Below are 20,970 nucleotides of genomic sequence, written 5' to 3'. Positions count from 1 at the left end.
CCCCTGGATGGGTGACCAGGGGCACTGCGTGAGCACCCGCAGCCCCGTGGGGACCCCAGAGGGACCCCCAAGGGCACCCCATAACCCTATAGGGACCCCAAGGGCACCCCATAACCCTGTAGGGACCCCCAGGGCACCCCATAACCCTATGGAGATCCCATGGACACCCCACAGTCCTATGCGCACCCTGCGGACACCCCATGGTTCTATAGGGACCCCATGGACACCCCATAATCCTTTGGACACCCCACAGCCCTTTAGGAATCCCATGAATACCCCACAGTCCCATGGATCCCCTGTTGACACCCATAGCTTCGTCTGAACTCCATGAGCACCCCACAGCCCTGTAGACACACTATAGGCCCATGGACACCCCACATCCATAAGGACACCCTATGGACAGCCCACGGCCCCGTGGGTACCCCTGGGTAACCCTGGTTCCCCCCAGGGCCAAAATCCCCAAACAACACCCCCTCTCTTATTATTTTTTCTCTTTTTAATATTTCTTCACTTTACAGGGTTACAATTGTCTTAAATATTCTGACGTTTAAATACAATCTGTATAATAATGTTATTATAAAATGTAAACTTTCAGTGTTTTTACTTTATTTTCTCTTTTTTTTTTTTTAATTTTTTATTTTTTTTTTAATAATAATCAAAAAGTCTCAATACCTGAATGTTTTGCAAAACTGAAATCTTTTCACCGGGGCCCGGGTGCGCCCGAGGCCGCCGCGCTCAGAGGTAGAATGTGGTTTATTTTTTTATTATTTTTTCTTTTTTTTTTTTTGTCTTTTGTGGTTTTTTTATCTTTTCTCATTTTCCTTTTTTACCTGAGTTAAGATACGCAACGCTGGGGGAGGGGGCGGCTGCAGCTGGGGCCGCTTCTTTAGTCTAATTTTCTTTCCAAACCCCCCCCCCCTCAAAGAAACTGATTTAGGCTTTTTTTTTATTATTTTTAAATCGATATGCAAAAAGAAAAATAAAGTGGAAAGTCACCCGCTCTCAAAAACAAAAATAAAGGAGGGGGGGGAGGAAAAGGGGGAGAGGGAAAATAATTAAAAAAAACCCCAAAACAACCCAAAATAGTGACTGTACAATGCAAAAAATCACTAAGAAAATCTAAGCCCGCCCTGGGCATGAAAATTCCCCCTTGGAATTTCTCCTTGCGGGGAGCTGGGCTGGACCTCAACAGCAGCAGGAGCTGGACGGACCCCCCCAGACCTCCCTAAAGGGTCCATGGAGCCACCAAGACCCCCCACGGAGCCACCAAGGGGATTCCAGCACGGAAAAAAAGGCCGAAAACAACAAAACCAGCTGGAAAAACCCCAAATCCCCTGAGATCGCCACTTCCCCGAGTGAAATTAAAAATAAAGCAGGGGGGTCCCACCAGCCCGGACCCCCCCGGGCACCTGGGGAAGGGGGAAAACCCTGTGCTCCAGGTGGGAACCTGAGAATGGAGATACCGAGGGGGGCGGGGGTTTCGGTATCGGGTCGGATTGTGTCTCACGCAGGTGTGGGTGAATTTTGGGGGGGGGGGGACGGTAAAAAATGAGGTTGTGAGGCTTAAAATAAATCCTCGGGTCCTTCGGGTCCTCCGTGACCCCTGGAGCGTCCCGCAGCCCTGAGCATCCCATCCTCTGGATCCTGCTTATTTGTGGAGGAAACAAGCCCAAAGTGGCCTTAAACAGTAGTTTTATGCGGGGGAAGGAAAAAAAAATTAGGATTTACCGGTGGGGGAAGGAGCAGAGCTGGACCCAACCACCGATAATGAGAGGAGAAAGGAGATTCCAATGTTTTTCCAAGCTCCCATTTTCCCTGATGAAGACTAATATATATCATTTGCATGTTAAAAGTTTGATTCTTTTTTTGTTTAGAGAATAAAATAGAAGCTATTTACAACAAAACAATCAAAAACAACCTCTTAAAATCCTGCAGAGTGGAGTTCCCAAAAAAAAAGGAGGGAAAAGGATGGAAATGAATAAAATATCTCCCTATTTCCAATTTTTTTTAGGATTCTTGGGTTTTTATCCTTTAGAATTCCGGGGGGTTTCGCTAGCGCTCGCGTCAGCAGGCGTCCGTGCGTCTGTCTGGAGGTAACACGAGTTAAAAAATAATAATAATTATAATAATAATATTAATAAATGTACAGTGCAAAGTGTGATGTGAGTGAGGTAAACGGTCCCGGAGCGGTGCAGCCGGACAGCCGGCGGCTCCGGCAAAACCCCCCGGGCTAAAGCTTTTCTGCCTGGAAAAGGAAAATCCAACAACACGAGAACAAGGGCAGGGTCTGGTGAGACCCCGATGAGACCCCAGAGAAACCCTGGCAAGACCTCGGGCGAGACCCCAGTGAGACCCTGGTGGGGTCCCAGTGAAAACCTGGTGAGATCCCAGTGAAATCCCATTGAGACCCCGGCAGGACCTCGAGCGAGACCCCCGTGAGACCTGCTGGGGCCCCGGTGAGCCCCCGTCCGAGTCCCGGGCTCCGGGGGTCCGGGGTGTTAAGGCGAAGCGCTGTTGGAGGTAGAGCTGGGGGGCACAGCCAGGCTGGCCGTGGTGGGGGGCACGTTCCCACCCCCGCTTCCCACCCCGCTGCCGCCGCTGCCGCTGCTCCGGCTGCCGCCGCTGTTGCCTTTGCTGTAGGCAGAGGAGGAGGAGGAGGAAGAGGAGGAGGAAGGGCCGGGCGTCTGGGCGAACAGCACACCTGGGGAGAGAGCGGGGTCTGAGCTGGGGGTGGCGTGGCTGCCGTGGAACGGGGTGAAGGGCGGTGGGAATGGTGTGGCCGTGGGGGCTGCTGGGGCCAGCGGTGGTGGAGCAGCCCCCGCCCATGGCCGTGGGGTCTGGGGGAGCCCCTCACCCGTGTAGACGATCCCGTTGATCTCCACCGACATGCTGATGCTGTTGGTGCCGTTGCTGCTGCTGGTGGCGGCGTCCGGGCGGTTCTCTGCCGGGGAGAGCCTGGTTACGGAGCCCGCCGGGGCCGGGGGCTCGGCCGGGGCAGGGGGCCGGGGCCGGCACTGACCTGGCGAGCGCGTGCCCTGGCTGTTGATGCGGATGCTCATGGGCAGCTGGGCCGTCATGGCCAGGAGGTTCTGCTGCAGCGCCCGCTGCATCAGCCGCTGCTGCTCATCCGTCACCAGCGCCAGCTTCTTCTCCGGGGGCTCTCCCGACTCCAGCTTCTCCCGCAGCTGCTCCAGCGCCGCCGCCTGAGCGGCCGCCGCCACCTGAACCGCCGCCGCCTGCGCGGCCACCACGGGGTGCCCGGCCAGAGACACCGGGAGCCGGCTGGGTATGGAGATGGGGATGGGGGAGTCCTCCTCTGCAGGGGGAGCAGGTGTCAGGCATGGGGGCGCAGGGACAGGCAGGTGCCACCACCCGGGGGGGGGCCCTGGCCCTGGCACAACAGTTTGGGGCCCTGCTGTGGTGGGGGCTGCCTGGCACCTCCAAAGGTCAGAGATGGGTCAGTGGAGTCAGCATCCCCGAGCTGAGGCCCTGGAGCCCAGGGAGGGGAGAAGAGCATCACCCCCCTGCCCCCTGCACCCAGCTCCGCCCCTTATCCCTGGTGCCAGGAGGGGGCTCAGCCTGTGGCTGGACCCCACAGCAGCAGGACCCTGCGGCAGCTGGACTCTGCAGCAGCCATTACCTTTCTTGATCTTCTGCCCGGGCGCGATGGCCCCGCCGTTGGTGGCAGATGCCAGCCCCAGTGCTGGCACCGGCAGCTTGGGCGAGGAGAGGAGGCCGTGGGTGCCGCTGGGCGAGTAGGCGAAGAGGGAGCCGCCGAAGCCCTGCCGCCGGCCCTCCCGCCGGTTGCTGTCGATGGCCGCCTGCAGCTCGTTGGGGTTGCTCAGCCCACGCTTCTCACACTCGTAGGGGTACAGGTACTTCATGTACCTGCGGCCACACGGGACACGGGTTGGGTTGGTGGGGGTGATGCAGCAGCTGGACACCCCTTCCCGTGTGCTGCCCTCTCCCCCCCTCCCTCTCTCCCTCCTCATCGCTCTCACATAGGGCAGAGGAAACCCCAGGGCCTTGCCCCCCTCCCCTCCCGCCGGGCCCCCGCTCACTGGGTGCGCAGGGTGAAGGCCGCACTGGTGATGGAAGTGGGCAGGCTCAGCCCCTTGGTGATCTCCCGCCACAGCTTCTTGTTGATGACCTCCACCAGACCCCCTTTCTCAGTCACCAGCGTGTACAGCATGTACAGGTCCAGCACCTGCTTGGCCATGATGGGGATCCGGTTCACGGGGGTCCCTGGGGAGCAGCGGGAGGAGAGAGCGGGTCTGGGGTGCTGCTTCGTCACCCGCAGCCACGGGGCAGCAGCTGAGACCCCTGCGGGGCAGCAGGGGGGGGGGCTCCTGCTCCTCCCTCCCCTTCCACCATCCCCTTCCTCCCCTCCAGGCCCCCCCGCTGAGATCAACCATGAACAAAGGAAACAGAAACTCGCAGTTTCCAGCCACAGCCCCGTCTTGGCTGAGCCGGTTCCTCGGGCTGAGCCAGCACCCAGCAACGCGAGTTATTTATAATGAGGGTGGCACGATCTTGCTATGAGGGTCCCACGAGCTGGGGGGCTCGTCCCTCCAGCCACAGGGAGGGGGCTGGAAGCACCTGCTCCCTCCTGGGGGTCCCTGACCTCCCAGCCCCATGGTGAGGGGGCCCTGGGGGACCCCAGGGGCGCAGCCAAGGGGACCCTGGAGGACACAGCCAGGGGCCACGGGGACCCTGGGGGACCCAGCCGGCAACCCTGGCCCCCCCGCAGGGGCACACGTGCTTCCCCAGCGCTGCCTGACAAAGGGCAGAGCCAGCCCTGCGTCAGCACTTCCAGCGCTGTTTTCCACGCAGGAACCAGACCCTCGACCAGGCGCACGCTTGGCTTTCAGCCCTTCCCACCCCGGCCCCTCCGTGCCCCTCCCAGACAGAGCGAGGTGGCAGCGAGGGGCTTTGCCCCCGGCAATAACCCAGGGAAGAGGCAAAAGAGGGGCACAGATGGGGGAGTTGCAGGGGTGGGGGGACCCTGTGGGGAGGAGCCGCAGGTCTGGGTGCGATGGGTGCAGGGAGAGGAGCGAGGGGGGGGCCGCAGGCACCAGATCCAGCCCAGCAGGTTTGACCCCGCTGTGCCGAGGGGTTAAAGATTAACCAGCAGCTCAGCCAGAGCTGTGACCCCAGGGCAGTAACAAGGGGCGAGGAAATGAGCCCCGAGAGGGGCATCGGGGGTGGAGGGTGGGCGTGTGGAGGGGCTCACCTCGCTTCTGCATGAAGCTGAAGAGGTCATCCAGGAACTCCTTCCTCCTGGGGTCACCATCCAACTCGTACAGCTGCACAGAGAGGAGAGAGATGCTCAGAAACACCCTTAGCCCTTGTGTCCCCCTGTCCAGGACCCCTGGCTCTCACTGCAGCAGCCCTGTGGCTGCAGCCCTTCAGCTCTCAGGACACCAAATGGTCCCTGCATGGGGCCGTGGGGTCCCTGGGGTTCCTGGGGCTGGTGCTGACTTGTGTCCGTGCCCCGCTGCCACCATCCCCTGCCTGCCCGCTTGGAGCTGGGTCCCGGAGTGCCAGTGCTGAGATATCAGTGGTGCCAACGTCAGAGCAGTTCCCAGGCTGCCAACACCACGCTCGGCCCCAGCTCCTCCCAGGAACACTGATCCCGATTATTTTTAGCATTCACTGCATGCTCAGCACAGCAACGCTTCAGCACAGCCCCTCCTCTGCACCCACGGCACCAGAGAGAGCCGGGGCTGGGAGACACTGCCTTGTGTGCCGTGGTGTGAGCTCATGTCACACTGGCACCGTGGGGACGTGTCCCGGGCCAGGGCAGGCAGAGCCGGGCCAGGGGCACCTTCGGCCGGGACCCCAACCCCGTGAGCCCGGCACATTCCTGCCTGATTTATGGCACAGGATCTGCTGTTTGGAGTGCCCGGCACACCGGAGGCACACCGGAGGCACACCGGAGGCACACCGGAGGCACACCACACCACACCACACCACACCACACCACACCACACCACACCACACCACACCACACCACACCAGGCCATGTGGCCTCTCCTGAAGCCCAGCACGGTCTCTGCCTGGAGGCTGGTGGATAATCCCCACCCCACCCCAGGAAGGGTGTCAGAGCAGGGGCTGGGAAGGCAGGCACTGCCCAGACACCACAGGTCCCGCTTTTCTCAGTGACAACTCTGAACAACTGCCAGGGGGTCCGAGGGGTTGGGAGGGGGCTATAAATACCCTTCCACCCTGTAATGCACCAGACACACACCACAGGGCTGCTGCTGCCGGTCACCAGGTCACCGATGTCCCACTCCCTCCGTGGGCACGCCCTGTGCCACCGGGACCTGCGGGAAGCTGGGGGGGTGGGCATCGTCCTGGCTGTAAGAGAGGGGTGCAAACCCCCCCTCCTGCCATCCCCCAGGGAGGATCCGGATCCTGCAGGGCTGGACTCGCCCGCCGGCGCCGATCAAAGGGATCAGTGGGGCCGCATGATAAGCGGGGCTGGGCGCCGCAGGGGGACCATAAACCCCCCCAGTTCCCCTGGGAACCTCGGCAGGCTTGGCTGGCCCCCAGCACACCCCCAGGGCAAGAGCAGGAGCCACCGGCACCATCTGCACCATCGGACAAGACCCTCAAAGCTCTTCTCCCACCCCAGCACCACAGCAGGGGGTGCGGTGCGGGACTGTGGTGTGTGGGGAACGAGCCGTGGTGCAGCAGCACTGCTGTGGTTTTTCGGGCTGAGCTGCACCGGCTGCTCCTGCCGGCCGAGGGACGTTGGGCCGGCGCCAATCCAGCCTCCCCCGATCCAGCCTCCCCCGTTTCCTAGAGCGGCTCTGAGAGCCGAGCACAGAGAAAGGGCTTCCCCAGCACCCGATCCCATGGGGTGTGGAGCGTGGAGCCATCCTGGGGAAGGACTGAACGCGCCGGTTCATCCACTGCCATGACCCCCAGGGCTGCGAACCCCCCTGGGCTCAGTCCCGAGGGGAATGGACACGTTTAAGAGGATGAAAGAAAATTAACCGTCAGCTGAGGAAAGCGTGGCCGGCCGGGACGGGGGATTAGTGGCCGTGGCGGGTGCCTGCCTCGTGTGCCATCCTTCTACACACCCTGCTAACCCCGGTGGTCCCACACCGAGCTCCGCCCAACTGGGATGAAGCCACGGGGGTCCCCAGAGCCAGCGGGCAGAGGGGTCCCTGTTCCTGCCCCGTGTCCTCGCGGCTCTGTCAGCACACCCACTGTGGCTGCTGGGCAAAGGACATTGCACAAGCTGCTGCTGACGGTTACTGGCAAGACCTTGACAACTCCTCTGTGCTCAGCAGCTGCTCACCGGCCACTGCCACACCAGAGCAGAGAGAGGGGCTTCCCCCCCAGACCTGGTTCAGCTCTGCCACTGCCAGCAGAACTGCCAGCGGTGGGAAGCTGCCCAGGGTGCTCAGTTGGCAGTGCCATGGGGCGAGGACGTGCCCAGCCATGACTGGGACATGCTCGGTGTGCACTGCAGTGTGGGATGGAGCGGCTTCTGCTGAGCTGCCTTGTCCACCCCTGTGCCTCCCATCCCCCCTCATCACCCCTGCCCCCCCCTTGCCTCCAGGCACAGGCAAGGCAGGCAGGGAAGTGGAAGGGGACAGAGACAAGTGACTCCCAGCAGCCCCTCGCAGGATTTCCTTGCACTGACGCCACTCCAGCTCTGCCAGGACGTTGCCACTGGCACCCCGTGAACCCAACGGCAGCGCAGGACAGCTGGGACAGTGGGGCTCAAAATGCAAATCGGGGAACAGAAACGTTCTCGTTTCAGCGAAACCCAGCGTGCAGCTGAGCTCGGCACAGACCGGTGGCTGCTGGCACCGCTGCACCGAAATCGGCAGGTGCTGAGTCTTGTCCCTGCCCAGTGCCTGTGCCCTGCCTGCCGTGCCCAAGCCCGGTTTCTGCTCGGCACGAAGCCGGTTCCTCGCGGGGACTCGCAGTGTCTCAGTGCTTGGTGCAAAGGTACCTGCGCAGGCGAGGCCACCCTGCACCACTGAGTCAATAGATTTATGTTTCGTAATTAGGGAGGTGGAAACAACTTAATCCATAACACAGCTGCCCCAGGAATATCCTCTTACCGCGGGGTCCCCATGGCAGAGCGTGGTGCCAGGGGATGCCATGGCACAGCGACCCCCGCCTGGCCAGGGGCAGGAGATGGCCCTCACCTCCCTGAGGGCCCCCTGGGCTGGGGGATCCAGCTCCACGCACCCAGTGCTCCCCCAGCCCAGGGCAAACACCCGGTGCCAGCAGCACGGCCGGCTCTGGCCACGGTGCCCGGCCCACCTGGCCGCAGCGCAGCCCCCTCGGCCCCAGCCCCCGGCCGGCTGAGGACACGGAGCCAGATGGCCGTTGCCAGCAGATCTATAATTAAGTGGAGGAGGAATTAGGCAGGCGGTGGGCGGGTGGCCCTGACCCCGGCCCAGCGCCCCGGCAGGATGCCGGCCCGGCGTTTGGTGTGTATGACCGGATTAATGTTTCAAACCAGATTACAGGAAAATCCCAACCCGTTGGCTTTCAAAGGGCAGGCGGGAGGCGGCCCCTCGGCAATGCCAGGAATGCGGGAGAGCCCTCGGCACGGGCGTGGTGCGTGCAGGGGGTCTGACCCCCCACAGCCCCCTCCCGAGCTGGGGCAAAGGGGGCAATCACAGGCGGGAGGGGAAGTGCCATTTCGAAAGGCTCCGGGAATGCTGGGGGTCCTGCTGGAGCCAGGCTCCCCATCGGCAGGAGTCCCTTGTCCCTTGTCTGCCCCACGAGGCGTCACAGAGGAGCCCGTGTCCGAGTTAAAAACACTTCTCCCTTCCCCCATTCAGTTCCGGGTTTTCAGGCCTCGGGGATTAATTTTCAAGTTTCTTTTCCATCATCAGGAAGTGGCGACACTCTCAGTTTTCCTCCTTCTCTCCGAAACCAGTTTGGGACGTGCACGCCGTGAGCCAGGACCGGGGACAGACACCCCCAAAGGCCACTGCAGCAGGGATGGGGGCTGGTGGCAGCCTCCCCCTTCCAGAGGCTGAAAACCCCCTAATTCCTGTATTTAGGGAAAAAACACAAAGCAAGCAGTGGCAGGGAGAGCCCACCCTGTTGTGACAGGTAGCAGGGCTGGGGCTGACAGGCCAGGGAGCTCCTTCTCTCCTTTTCTTCCTTCCTTCCTTCAGCAGCCCCCAGGGATGCGTCCCTTTGTCCCGCGGACAGCCGAGGGGCCACGAGGGGCTGGGGAAGAGCCTGCGCACTCTAACGAGTTCCTTAACGAAGAATAAACACGCTTATGGGGTGTTTCCCATCCTGCTCCCAGCCGGCACGCAGCACCCGGCCTCTAGCACGCCAGGACCCGCAGCAGGGTCGGGGAGGGCACTTATTCATAAAAAGAAAGTAATTTGTAAAAACCAGAGCAAAGGGCTAACGAGGGCCCCAGGCCGTGGCGTTTCGGTGGCACTTGGGATGTGGTTTCCTGTAAAGCAGTGGCTGAGTCAGGGCTGGGGGTGCCCGAGGCTGCAGCCCCTCTCTGGGCATGGGCCCCACCCCAGCATGGGGTGCTGGGTTTGCTGGGGCCAATCTCTCTGACAAGGGCAAAGGGAGTGTCCACCCCAGCGCAGATCCCTCTTCAGATAAAGCGCTTGGCTTAGGGACAGGTCACCTCTGGCTGTCCCCATCCTTAATCCTCTGCGAGCCCCCCAGGGAACAGCCCACCTCGGGAAGGGGCTGCTGGGGGCAGGAACGTGTGCCCCCTCCCCAAAAGCCCCCAACACCTTGCTCATGGGGGACGGTGCTCGCGGGAGCCTCGCCCACCCGGCTGGGCCAGCTGTGACTCCACTGACCGGCCCGGCGGGATTCCTGCTGCTGGAGCAGGCTGGGTTGGGGGGCCGCTTCCGTGGGGGCAGCTGGAGGGGGGCCACAGAGCTTCCCGTCGGCACCATTGTTCCTGCAGGTTCCCAGCATTGTCCCCTCTATGGGGGACACAGTCCAGTCACAGGTGACTGTCCCCACTGGTGGCCCCTCCTCGGGCTGTGGGACCTGGAGGGCAGTAGATCCATTGGTGCTCCCGTGGCTCAGTGACAAACCCAGCCCCGATCCCTCACCATCGGCCCAGAAGTCCAGGAGACCTGAGACCCCCGGGCGTCCCCTGGCCAGGCTGGGGGCAGCTGTCTCGTGGGTGACCCTGGGGGTACACGGGCGGTGTCCCAGCACGGCGGGTGTCAGGGCACGGCGGGTGTCAGGGCACGGCGGGTGTCCCCGTGCGGCAGAGGGGATGCTGAATGGACGAATTAGTCACCATTTAACCTCCCTGACCCCCCATTGTCCGTGTGCCGCCAGCCGCCCTCCCCACCGCGGCACAGGCACCGTGCCCAGCCAGCCGGCAGCTCCCGGCATCCCTGTCCCTGCTCCGGAGCCGCCCTGGAGCAGCGAGCTGCAGGCCAGACTGACACCGGCTCCTGGGATGGCCGTGTTGCTGCTGTTTGTTCCCCTCCTGCAGAGGAGGAAGCGATTCCTGCTGCCGTGGCGTTTCCCATGGCAGTTTGGTGGCGGGTGGCAGCGTGCCGGGCTCTGGCTGGAATCAAAACCGGTTCCGTGTCTGAATGCCGACGTGTGGCACAGGCTGTCGAGGGGTCACGGGAGGGGGGAGCCGGGGTCCTGGGGCTGCTCTCCCTGCTGTGAGTTGGGAGCCAGCCCGAGTGGGAGCAGCCCGGCAGCGGCGGCTCTCCCGGCCGTCACCGCGTGCGTGCCGGTGCATGCCCTTGACACATGCTCGCTATCACACTGGACCTTGTGCAAATATTAATCCAGTGGAGTCAGGCGGTGTTGGGAAAGCTTGTTTGAGGAGAGACACCCGGCCAGCACAGCTCCCAGTGCTGGGCAGACCCGGGGGGGAGTGGCTGAGCCAGAGCAGCCAAGCTCAAACCCGTGGGGCACCTGCCTGGGCTGTCCCTCCTGTGTGCACCCTGAGCCCCCCAAGGTGAAGCCCCCCAGGGCTGGAGGGCCGAGACCCCCATTCAGGACCTGACCTGGGGGCAGCAGCAGCGGGAAGCAGTGGTACCCAGGCCTCGAAGCCAAGACAAGACGGGGTTTAAATTCCACCATATGTAAATGATCGTCTTAGAAGGGGATCGCAGTAAGCCCTGGCAGATGAGTCACCGGGGCTTCCACCGCCCGCTGGGATTTGGCTAATTGCAAATCTGTTCCTGAAATGCAAGGTCCCACACCTCTGCCCTCTGTCCCCACTGTGCTGAGGTCCTGGGTGTCCCATGGGAAGGGCCAGGGCACACGGAACCCCTGGGAACCCCACCACGGAGCTGCTGGAGGAGTTGGAAGGGGTCCAGCAGCCACAGATGGGTTTGACAGGAGCCAGCTGTGGCTGTCAGCCCCGGGAGCCATCACTGCCGAGCTGCTCCGGCACCACCGAAACCTCGTGGCTTCCTAGTGCCGAGGGGAGGGGGGTGATGGGCAGCACCAATCCCATCCCACTGTGGCACCAGAGCACGTGGCAGCACGGGATAGCATATCCCAGGTGCTGGAATCTCCAAAATCAGGCACCAGTGCCCAAGCTGGAGGCTCCAAAGTGGCTTGTGGGTAGGTGGGGAAACCGAGGCAGGAGGTGAAGCCCTTTGCTGAAGGGGCTGCCCCTGCCACCTGTACCAAGGTGAGACCCCAAGCCATATGCTGTGGGGAGACAGGGAAGCTCTTTCCCAAAGGGCTGTTTCCACCACACTGATAGGGCCACCTTGGGACACATGGGGAGCCCTCCCCAGGGGTGAGCCCTGGCCTTCAGCAGCCCCAGCACAGGGTGGATTATCCCGAGCTCTGGACGGAGCGGGGACCCAGGCACGGGCAGATTAAGTGACCGATGGGAAGGGTCAGGGAGCAGGTCAGGACCTGAGCCAGGAGCTGTGTCCTAAGCTCCCAGTCCAGCTGCCCCAGGAGTGAGCCCAGAGGAGAGCAGGGGGTTCCCCTGTCCCCAAACCGCCCCTCCTCCTGGCCCCCGATTGCGGCACGTCCGGCCGGGCCCTGGGACCAGCTGCCATTTCTCCTGTGGTTTGGGCCAGAAATAGGGCGATGGAGCAATGCTGCCCTTGCCCAACACTGCGATGGGGGCTGGGGGCTCTGCTGACAAAGGCCCCGCTCCCTGTGCCACTCTTTTCTTTTTTTTCCTGTCTTTTAAATAAACCCTCATCCCTGTTAGTTCAGCTGTGCTGAGTGGGGAGGCGGCCGCCGCCTCCGCAGCCCTTGAGTCAGCCCGGGGGCCGGGGTGTGGGGGGAACACAGCTCTGGGAAGTGGGGGCACAGGGGAAAGGGGGCTCTGGGGGAACACGAGCAGGCGATGCCTGGGCTGGGGGGAGCCAGCCCAGCTCCCAAGACAAGAGGTGTTGGAGGCACAGTCCAGCTGGGTGAAGGTGCTGGCTGGGTACCAGGGGCAGGAAGCTCGTGTCCCCCTGTCCCCCACCTCGTTAATTATCCAGGGTGTTGTTGTGAGAAACAGTTGCAGGGGTTGCCTTGAATGCTGGGACCAGCACCTGCGAGCACCCAGGCGTCTGGCTGGGGGAGGCACTCGACGGCTAAGCCGCTCTCGCCGAGAAGTCCCTGACCTCTGGCCAGGGATCTGGTGGGATTACAGCTCCGGGAATGCTCCCTGAGCACTATGAGCCAATTACTGGGCTGGATCCCCGGCGGGGAGCACCCTTTGGCAGGTTGGGCCGTGGTGCAGAGCGAGAGGGGCAATGACTGTACCAGAGTGGAGGAGGGACACAGCTCTTTTCCTGGGAGAGGTTCACCAGCAACACCCTCACTGCCCCCAGAGCCCTGTCCTGCTTGGGTCCCCTCCTCGCCCCAGTTATCTGCCACTGGCCAGGCCAGGCACTGCAATCACCTCCCCGGCACAGCAGTGCCCGGGGGCCCCAGGGCGCTCCCTGTTATCTGTGAGCCAACCCCCTCCGGGGTGGGGGACAGTGGCCCCCGGCTGTGTGACAACGTTCAGGTCCCCCTTCTCTGCACAGGGGCCCCCTCACCCTCCCTGGGGGAGGCTCATCCGCTCGGCTGGCTAATGCAATAAAGCTCTAATCAATATTTTAAAGAAAGTAAATGGACCCTCCCACTCTTGTTAAGAGGCCATGGGGCCCCTGCTCTGGCTGCACACCCCTGGTTGGCTTTGGGTTTTGGAAAGGAAAACAATCCACGGGAGAAAGGGGTTCAGAGGGGATCCCCACGCCTTAGCCAGCACCTGGGGCTTCAGAGGAGATATGGGCTCTCTGCCTTTCCAGACCCTCCTGGAAAATCCCAGCTCCATCAGCCACATGCACGAGCTGGTCCGGGTGTGTGGGGTCCGGTATCGCCCCCCCCCCGTGGCCCCGCTGAGATTACCGAGCTGCCTTCGGTTTATTTTTCCCCCAACTGCTGCACTTTGAAACTCCATATCTGGGGTGCGCTGCGCGAGATAAGGGCTGAGGTTTTCACCCCCATGTGCCACCGACGCTGCTCAGACGCCCTGGCTGGGACAGCATAAGAAACCTCCCACCCCCCCAAAGCACTGGCACCCCACCGACACCCCCTGGCCAGCACAGCCTCCCCCCGGCACCGCTGCAGCTTCTTAGAGCCTTCCTGAAGCAGAAACGTGGGGTTAAACATCAGCCTGAGGTCCCAACAACCCCAAAGGGAGCCCCCAAAATGGAGAACCCAAAGGGCATCCAGTGGCTGCTGCAGCCGGGGTAGCACCAGGAGATGGATCCACCCAGCTGCTCCAACAAGGGATGGGGTACCGGGATGCCTGAGGAGCACTGGCAGCACAGGAAACTCCAAAAGGGGCAGAGGCTGGGAACTCCAGCTCCAGGCACTGCCACTGTGCCAGGGTCTCCCACTCCTTCTGTAAGTGGAGTGCAGTAGTAGCAGTAATGAAACAGAAAGGTTGTTCTTGGGGGGCAGCAGCAGAGTCCCCCCCAGCACCGGGGTGCAGAACCCAGAGCAGTTTTGTCTCCAGCAGCTCCTTGCAAACGGCAGGAACTCGCTGGATTTTTAGCAATTTCGCCGGGGGAGCCTCCTCCCACCCCAAAAATGTTCCTTTTTCCCCTGAGAAGCCGTGGTGCCCTCGGCAGCCGCTGCCCCCGAGCCCTGCACTGTGCTGGGGGCTCCTTTGTTCTGCTGCCCGCGCCGGCAGCGCCTGGGTCAGGCTGAGCTGACCTCTGCCTGCGCAGTAGCCGTCCCCGGGGACGGGGAGGTGCCACGCGCCGGCTCCCTAACCTCCCTCACCTCCATAACTCTTCCTCACGCCCTCCCCTTCCTCCTGCCTTGAACTGGGCCCCCTCCTCCCTCCGGTCCCCCACGGCTCAGCCGTTCGCAGGAATCTGTCCCAGATGGGTCAATAAACCCCGGAGGTGTCAGACGTGGGCAGGCCCTGGCAGGCACGGGGCACCCGGGGTTTGGGTGTGGAGATGGGCATGGGGGCTCGGATGGCGGCACTGCCCGGTGAGGACGGTGTCCTCGAGCACAGAGACCCACAGGCCAAGGATGCCCGGGGGGGACCCGATGCCAGCACAACCAGAGCTGAACCTGAACGGTAGCTGCAGGGAGAGCTGGAGAGCTGCAAAGGCATCGGGGCTGCTGGGAGAGCAGGGGTGCTGCCAGTGCTGTGCAGCTCTTTGACAAAAAGAAAGAGGAACCCCAAAGCAGCCCATTCCTCATGCAGCAGGCAGGCACAGCACTGGCACAACCACACGCAGCACCACATCCAGACTGGCTCACCCATGCAGGGACCCAGCTGTGCTCCAGCACCCCGGGGCTGCCCGGGTTCCCCCTAAGGTGCCTCCGCCCTGGCGAGGGGCAGGGACTGGGGTACGGCATCCCCTGCCCCGCGCCGCCCTCGCTGTTTACATTCCTGCTGCTCCTTCCCAGGCTGCGCCAGCTGGGCTGGGATGGAGCCCGGCAGCACGCGCTGGAGGGCGGCCAGGAGGAGCTCCCGGCCAGCGCCGCGCCAGCAACCCCCTGGCCCGGGTCCAGCGGCCGCGATCCAAGCGCCGTGCGCGGGCTGACGTGCCAGGGAAGCCTCTCCCGGCCCGCGTCGCCTCCGCTCCTCCGCCCACGGTCGCTTTCCAACCCCCTCCAGCTGCTTCCACAATTAACCGCCGTGGTGGGCTCTTCCCACTGACCCCAGGAAGTGAAATGGAGGGAGAGGGGGTGCTCAGCCCCTCTTGCCGGCACAGTCTGGGGTGCGGGGATGCGCTGGGACACGGGCTGGTGTCCCCACGCGCTGTGGCTGCGGCGGGGGACGCCGTAGGGGCTATGGCCTGATCCACAGCACCAACATGCTGACAAACAGGAAGATCACAGCTGCGGTATCAAAAACCCCTTTCACAGCTACGAGCTCACGGTCCCGGCCCCTCAGGCCCCGGCAGCAGGAAGCACAAGAGAGAGAAACCACAAGAGGAGGAGGCGGTGTGGGTGCAGCGGCACAAGGGACACATGGGGCAGGAGCATCCCTCCTTCCCACAGCCGGGCAGGACAGACGCACACTCCGTGCTTGATGGTACTGCCTCCATCAACCCTGTTCTGAGCCTGTCTGCATCCAGATGTGCCAGCAAATCCTGGCAGTCCCTTCCCCCATATTGGGAGGGATGTGACAGCCCCCCAAAGGGGAAGAGGCAGGGGCAGTCGCATCCCTCCCGAAAGGCCACCGTGCCCTGGTCGCTCCATCTGGGTCCCATCTGCTGCTGCTGGTCGCGCCCCTTCCCCCAGCCCCAAACTCCGATGTATTTAAACACACATCAAAGGTGCCGGGCGGCCCCCGGGGAGCCCTGGCTCCAGCACATTTCCTTCTATTAGCCAGTGCAGAATGCAGCCAGCTCCAGTGCCGGGAGAGCAGGAGCGTGCCGGCCTCCTGCCAGCCCAGGGAAGGCAACGGCACAGGCAGCCGGGTGCTTTCTCCCCAGTTTCACTCTTAAGCAGCATTTTGGCAGCAGCAGGGGAGCAGCTCTGCCTCCCACCGAGGATCTGGGGGGCCAGAGTCGTTCTGCTGGACATCACCTCTGCAGTGAAGGGAGATGGCCAGGTCCCCACAGAAAATGGCTTGGAGGGGACAAGAGGAAAACCAAGAGCCCCATGAGATTTGGAAGTCTGGGGTGATTTTTTTTGTAATTTTCAGCAAGAATCCTCCCAGGTCCCTGCAGCAAACTCCATTGCACTGTCCACCTGTGCCAGGACCACAGGATCCACTCAGAGCCACCTGATCAGGGAAGGGGGACTGAGGCTGAACCCAGCACTAAAACACCGGAGAAATCCCACACTTTCCTAGTGACAACAGCAGCTGGACCCACGGAGAACGTTACCACAGGCAGCACCACCAGAGGTGCCTCCCCACGCTCCCGAGGACACACGGACGCACAGGAGCGGGGCAGAGGGACAGGGGCGGCACAGGGGGGACACGTGTGTCTCTGCGGGCACCTACCTGCTTGAACTGCTCCTCGTAGGTCCAGTCGCCGTGGTCGGGTGCCGGTGGTGGGGGCTGCGTGTGGCCCAGGCCGGGGGGCAGCCGTTCCTGCCCCCCCGGGAGCCGCGGAGGCTCCCCCCGGTAGTGCTGGGGCGTCGGGGGCTTGCGGAGCAGCAGGGATCCCGCGCCCGCCCGCACCGCCCCTGCCGAGCCGAGCCCTTCCTCTCCCATGTCTTCATCCTCCTCGTAGTCTTCCTCTTCCTCCTCCTCTTCTTCCTCTTCCTCCTCAACCAGGTCCTCTTCAAAGTCATCTTCATCCCACTTGCCCTTCCTGGTGCCAGGGAGAAAGGAGAGGCTTTCTCCCACACTGGTTCCAAAAGTCCACGCCTCTCTCCTGCCTGCCCCGTGGGCACTGCCCAGCCATGGGGCTGGGACCACCCACCCAGCACACAGCCAAGCCCCGGTGCAGCCCGTCAGCAGGGGCAGCTCCGTGGGGCACAGCTGACCCCTGGCAGCCCAAGAGCAGCTCCGTCATGGAGCGGGGCTCTGCCAGATGGCTCCTGGCCCAGCAGTGCCCCGGGAGGATGCGGGCTGGAGGCAGCCAAGGGTCCTGCATAATTTAACACCAGCTCGGGTCCTCTGTCACGGCCCCACGTGGCTGCTGGGCAGAGATGAGATGTCGCCCCACGCCAGCCCAGCACGAGGAATCACGGCTACAGAGCTGAGCCGCTGCTCTCAGCAGCTCCTGCTCCAGAATATCCTGACAGCTCTAATCCACAACTGGCTCCAAGCCACAGGATCCCTGCAAGCGCCCCTACAGCCTCTCCTGCCACTCCCCAGCCCCAAAGGTGGCCAGTGTCCCCGGCCAGCCGTGCCCAAGCCCACCAGTGCTGTGCCACATCCCTGCCCCTTCCCCAAATCCACGAGAACTGCCCAAGTACACTCACAGGTCTTCCTCCTCCTCAGAGCCCATCTCCTGCTGGTACCCGCCGTCCTCCTCGTCCTCTCCGCGCTCCTCCTCTTCCTCCTCCTCCTCCTCAGAGGGCTGGCTCTCGTCCGAGAGCCCCGGGCTGGGCGAGTGGCTGAGGCCGGCGGCGGCCGCGCGCATGGCGGCCAGGGCGGCCATCTGTGCCCGCTGGATGTGCGCGCTCTCGGGCTCCGCTCCCTCCTCCGAGGGCGCCGGGGCCGGGTCCTGCCCACGGCCCCGGGCTGCAGTGCCGGCGGGGGGCTGCCCCGGGGGCTGCGCCGGGGGAGACGAGGAGCGCGGCTGCTGCTGCTGCTGCTCCTGCTGCCGCGCTTCCAGCGCCTGCTGCAGCCGCGCGCGCTGCTGCCGCTGCAGGTTCTCCATCACCGCCTGCAGCTTCATGGCTCTGCCGGCGGGTGGGGGGTCCCCGGGGGGGCGGGGGGCGACGCACCCGGGGGGCAGCGCCCGGGGGGCAGCGCCCGGCAGGCTGCCGCGCTCCAGCGGGGCTGGGGGCCAAGGCTGGACAGCGCTGGGAGAGGCAGCCCTGGGGGGGGGCTGCCAGGGGGTCGAGAGCAGCGTCGTTGGGGTGTCAGGGCAGGAATCAACGCCGGGTCAGGACAGGAGGACGTGCCCCTTGACCCTTCCCAGCCTTTGCTCAATGTCTCCTCCGCTCAAGGGCTCCAGCAGGAGTCGAAGGCTGGGAGCTGCTTGTCGGGATCGGGGTGCTGCCGAAACTCCTCCTCAGGCTCAGCAAGCAGCAACTGCAGTCTGGTGCATCACCCCTTCCCTCTCAGACCTGGTACCTTCCGGGGAGCAGCAGCCTCAGGGTCCCCCAGTTGTGGCTGGTGTCCCTAATCCTCGGCCAGGTCAACGCTGAGCAGGCGTCGGTGCAAACCTGCAGGAGAAATGGAGTAGAGTGTCAGCAGAACCGTGGGCAAGAGCCAGTGAGCAGGAAGGAGTTAAAGACAGTGCAGGAGCCTCATTAATCTCGAGCTAATGAGATAGGGCGGCAGAGCCTGCTGCTGGAGGGGGAAGGGGCCTGCCGGACCCCGATAGCCTGCCTGGCCCTGCAGGCAGTGGATACCGGCAGACCCGTGCCCGCAGATAAGAGACCCCAGGGAGAGCCACCCATTGGGTCCCCCACAGGGGACAAGGCATGTCCCCACTGGGGACACACTGCACGGGGAGCACTGGGCCCTTCGTGATGGTACCGGGGTGTGGGCAGGGTCTGCACTGCACAGTGAAGAGGCTCCAAAGCACGGGGGAGCTGCAGGACCCCAGGGCCGATCCCATGGGATGGGCAGGCAGAGCCTCACCCTTGAAACCCCAGGAAACCACCCCCTTCAGTCACTCCCAGAACCCCCTACTGCTCCCCTTCCTCAGGATTCAGGGTCCTCCAGAGCAACATGGGCCTGTGAGCAGCTCATCTCTGCTTCACCCCACTGGAAAACACCAGAGGAACCAGCACCTTACAGCCTGTGGCACTCCACACCCCGGCAGCCCGGCCTGGACACCCCCCCAGCACTGGGCCCCCCAAGCCTCGGTGCCACCAGCAGCCCCCTCAGCTGGCCGGGGCTCTGGTGTGACCTCGCCTGTGCCGAGGGCAGGGAGGGAGCTCACCACACCACTGCCGTGTATGGGCAAAGGCGCTTGAATCAGTTGCCCAGGGGCCAGTGGAGCGTGCACACCCCGGGAACCTCGCGGGGACCGGACCCAGGGGCTGCGGAGCCAGGACAGCAGCAGCGCACGGGGGCCAGCGGCCACGATCCCGCGCATTCTGGAAAGGGGAACCTGCTCCCAGCGCGGGCCGGGGCCGCGGCCGATCGGGCGGGAGCCGCTTCCCCCGCTGCGGCAGCGGCCGCATCCGCTCCCGGCCGGGCGCGCTCGGCTCCCGCGACGGACGGACACGCTGCCACCGCCGCGGCACCTCCGCGGCCACCGCCGCCACCGGGAGCCAGCACCGGGGAGCCACTGCCGAGGTTCTGCCCGTGCCTCAGTTTCCCCTCCCCTACCCAGGCCATCTCCGTCTCAGCCACACGGAGGGGAGGCCGGGGCAGGGACCCTCCCTGCCCTGGGGCAGCCGCCGCTCACCCGCCGTGGCCGCACTCCCGCCCTGCCCCGCACCTAAGCCCAGAATCCTGCACCGGCCACGAGCGAAATGGGGCAAGACCCGTCCCGGGCACGTGCTCCCCGAGCGACTCGGTGCCAGCGCCAAGGTGTGGAGCTGCCTCTCGAGCCCCGCGGGCCGTGGCCACGCTGCCACGTCTCCGCGGGGAAGCCGGAGCGGCGAGGCCACAGCCAGGGCCCCGTGGCACCCCGGTGACCTTGAGCCGTGCCTCTTTGTCCCTCCGGCCGCTCCGGGCCAGGGGACCCGGTGCGTGCCCGCCGTGGGGCGGTGACGGGGGTTCCGCGGGGGATTCGGGGCGGCGGCACCCGCGTCCCCGGGGCAGGTGCTCGGGAGCGACAGCGGCTAAAAATAGGCGGTGGCGGGTGGGGGTGTGACGGACGGGCCTTTGTGCCACCAACACCGGGGTTGGCCGCGGCCGGACACCCCCGGGCGGGATCCCGGCACCACCGGGGAGGGGCCCCGGGGGAGGCGCGGGGGTTGAGGGAGGAAGAGGGGGACGGGGAGCCCGGGCCCCCCGGTTGCGTCCCCGGGGACAAACGGGGCTGGGGGCACCGCGGGAGGGACCCCCGGGCGGGCAGGGGACACGTCCCGGGGCTGAGCCCAGCCCCGCTCCCGACAGCACGTGGCACCGGCGGCCCCCAGACGGACCGGGCACGGAGGCGGCGGGGCCCGGGGGGGGCCCGGCCCCGCGAACCGGAGGGGAAACCGCCGCCGCGGGTCGGGGAGAGGAGCCCGGGCTGGTCCGGCTCCTCCGCCGGTCGGACCCCGGGAGGCCGTGGGCCCGGGGCGGGCACAGGGCGGGGCCGGGGGGCTCTGTCCGGCCCGGACGGCAGCGCCTGCGGGGGACTGAGAGTCCAGGCCGGGTGCGGAGCGGCCGGGGAGGAAAGAACTCCGGCCCAGCGCCGGGGAGGCGGCCGGTAACCGGCCGCGGGGAGAGGGGGCGCGCCGCTCCCGCCCAGCACTGGCCGCAGAGGGCCCAGCCCGCCTCGGGGAGGCGACCGGTCCCCGGCCCCGGTCCCGCCCAGCCCCCGACCCCCAGCGGTGCCGGCCGCGGCGGGGATCCCGGTCGCGGTCCCGTGTCCCCTTACCCGGTGCAGGCCGTGCGCCGCGAAGCCGCATCGCAGCCGCGGCCGCCCGGGTCGGGCTCGGGCTCGGCGGGGCCGGTGCGCGCGGGGCCCGCGGCGCTGCTCTGCCCCCGGCCCCGCCCCCGGCCCCGCCCCGCGCCGCCATTGGCCCGCCGCGCCCCGCGCGCCCCGCCCCGCGCCGCCATTGGGCGGCCGCCGCCGCCGCTTGCAAATGTGGCGCGGGGCCCGGGCGGGGGCGCGGCCGCAGCGCCGCCTGGCGGCCGGGCGGGGAACGGCGGCGGGCGGTTACCGGGGGTTACCGGGGGTTACCGGGGGTTACCGGGGCCTCGATGGGGGCAACGGGGGCTACACGGAAGGGGTTAACGAGGATTGAGCGGGGTGTAAC

At 64.7% G+C, this 20,970-nt stretch overlaps 1 protein-coding gene across 1 annotated transcript; it reads right to left on the bottom strand.

The window, feature by feature from the left end:
• Window positions 1-493: 493 nt before the first annotated feature.
• Window positions 494-20,654, bottom strand: ARID3A (AT-rich interaction domain 3A). Its single transcript, XM_032712182.1, has 9 exons — window positions 20,589-20,654; window positions 17,356-18,267; window positions 16,427-16,739; window positions 5,234-5,306; window positions 4,062-4,245; window positions 3,641-3,888; window positions 3,020-3,316; window positions 2,855-2,941; window positions 494-2,701 (listed from the first exon to the last, which is right to left on the bottom strand). Exons 2-9 carry the CDS (start codon window positions 17,772-17,774, stop codon window positions 2,499-2,501), a joined length of 1,824 nt encoding a protein of 607 aa, XP_032568073.1. The 5' UTR covers window positions 17,775-18,267; window positions 20,589-20,654; the 3' UTR covers window positions 494-2,498.
• Between the last annotated feature and the right edge of the window lie 316 nt (window positions 20,655-20,970).

This window comes from Chiroxiphia lanceolata, chromosome 27, assembly GCF_009829145.1.
Source record: "Chiroxiphia lanceolata isolate bChiLan1 chromosome 27, bChiLan1.pri, whole genome shotgun sequence".
Lineage (NCBI taxonomy): Eukaryota > Metazoa > Chordata > Aves > Passeriformes > Pipridae > Chiroxiphia > Chiroxiphia lanceolata.
This window is presented reverse-complemented; position numbering and strand designations above follow the sequence as displayed.

What these genes read in the sequence shown, in the direction of transcription:
- ARID3A (XM_032712182.1), bottom strand. Translation starts at nt 17,774, where the DNA reads ATGAAGCTGCAGGCGGTGATGGAGAACCTGCAGCGGCAGCAGCGCGCG. An exon ending in TCTGAGGAGGAGGAAGACCT is followed by an intron (nt 16,740 to 17,355) that starts GTGAGTGTACTT and finishes CCCTGGCACCAG; the next exon opens with GAAGGGCAAGTGGGATGAAG. An exon ending in ACGAGGAGCAGTTCAAGCAG is followed by an intron (nt 5,307 to 16,426) that starts GTAGGTGCCCGC and finishes CTCTCTGTGCAG; the next exon opens with CTGTACGAGTTGGATGGTGA.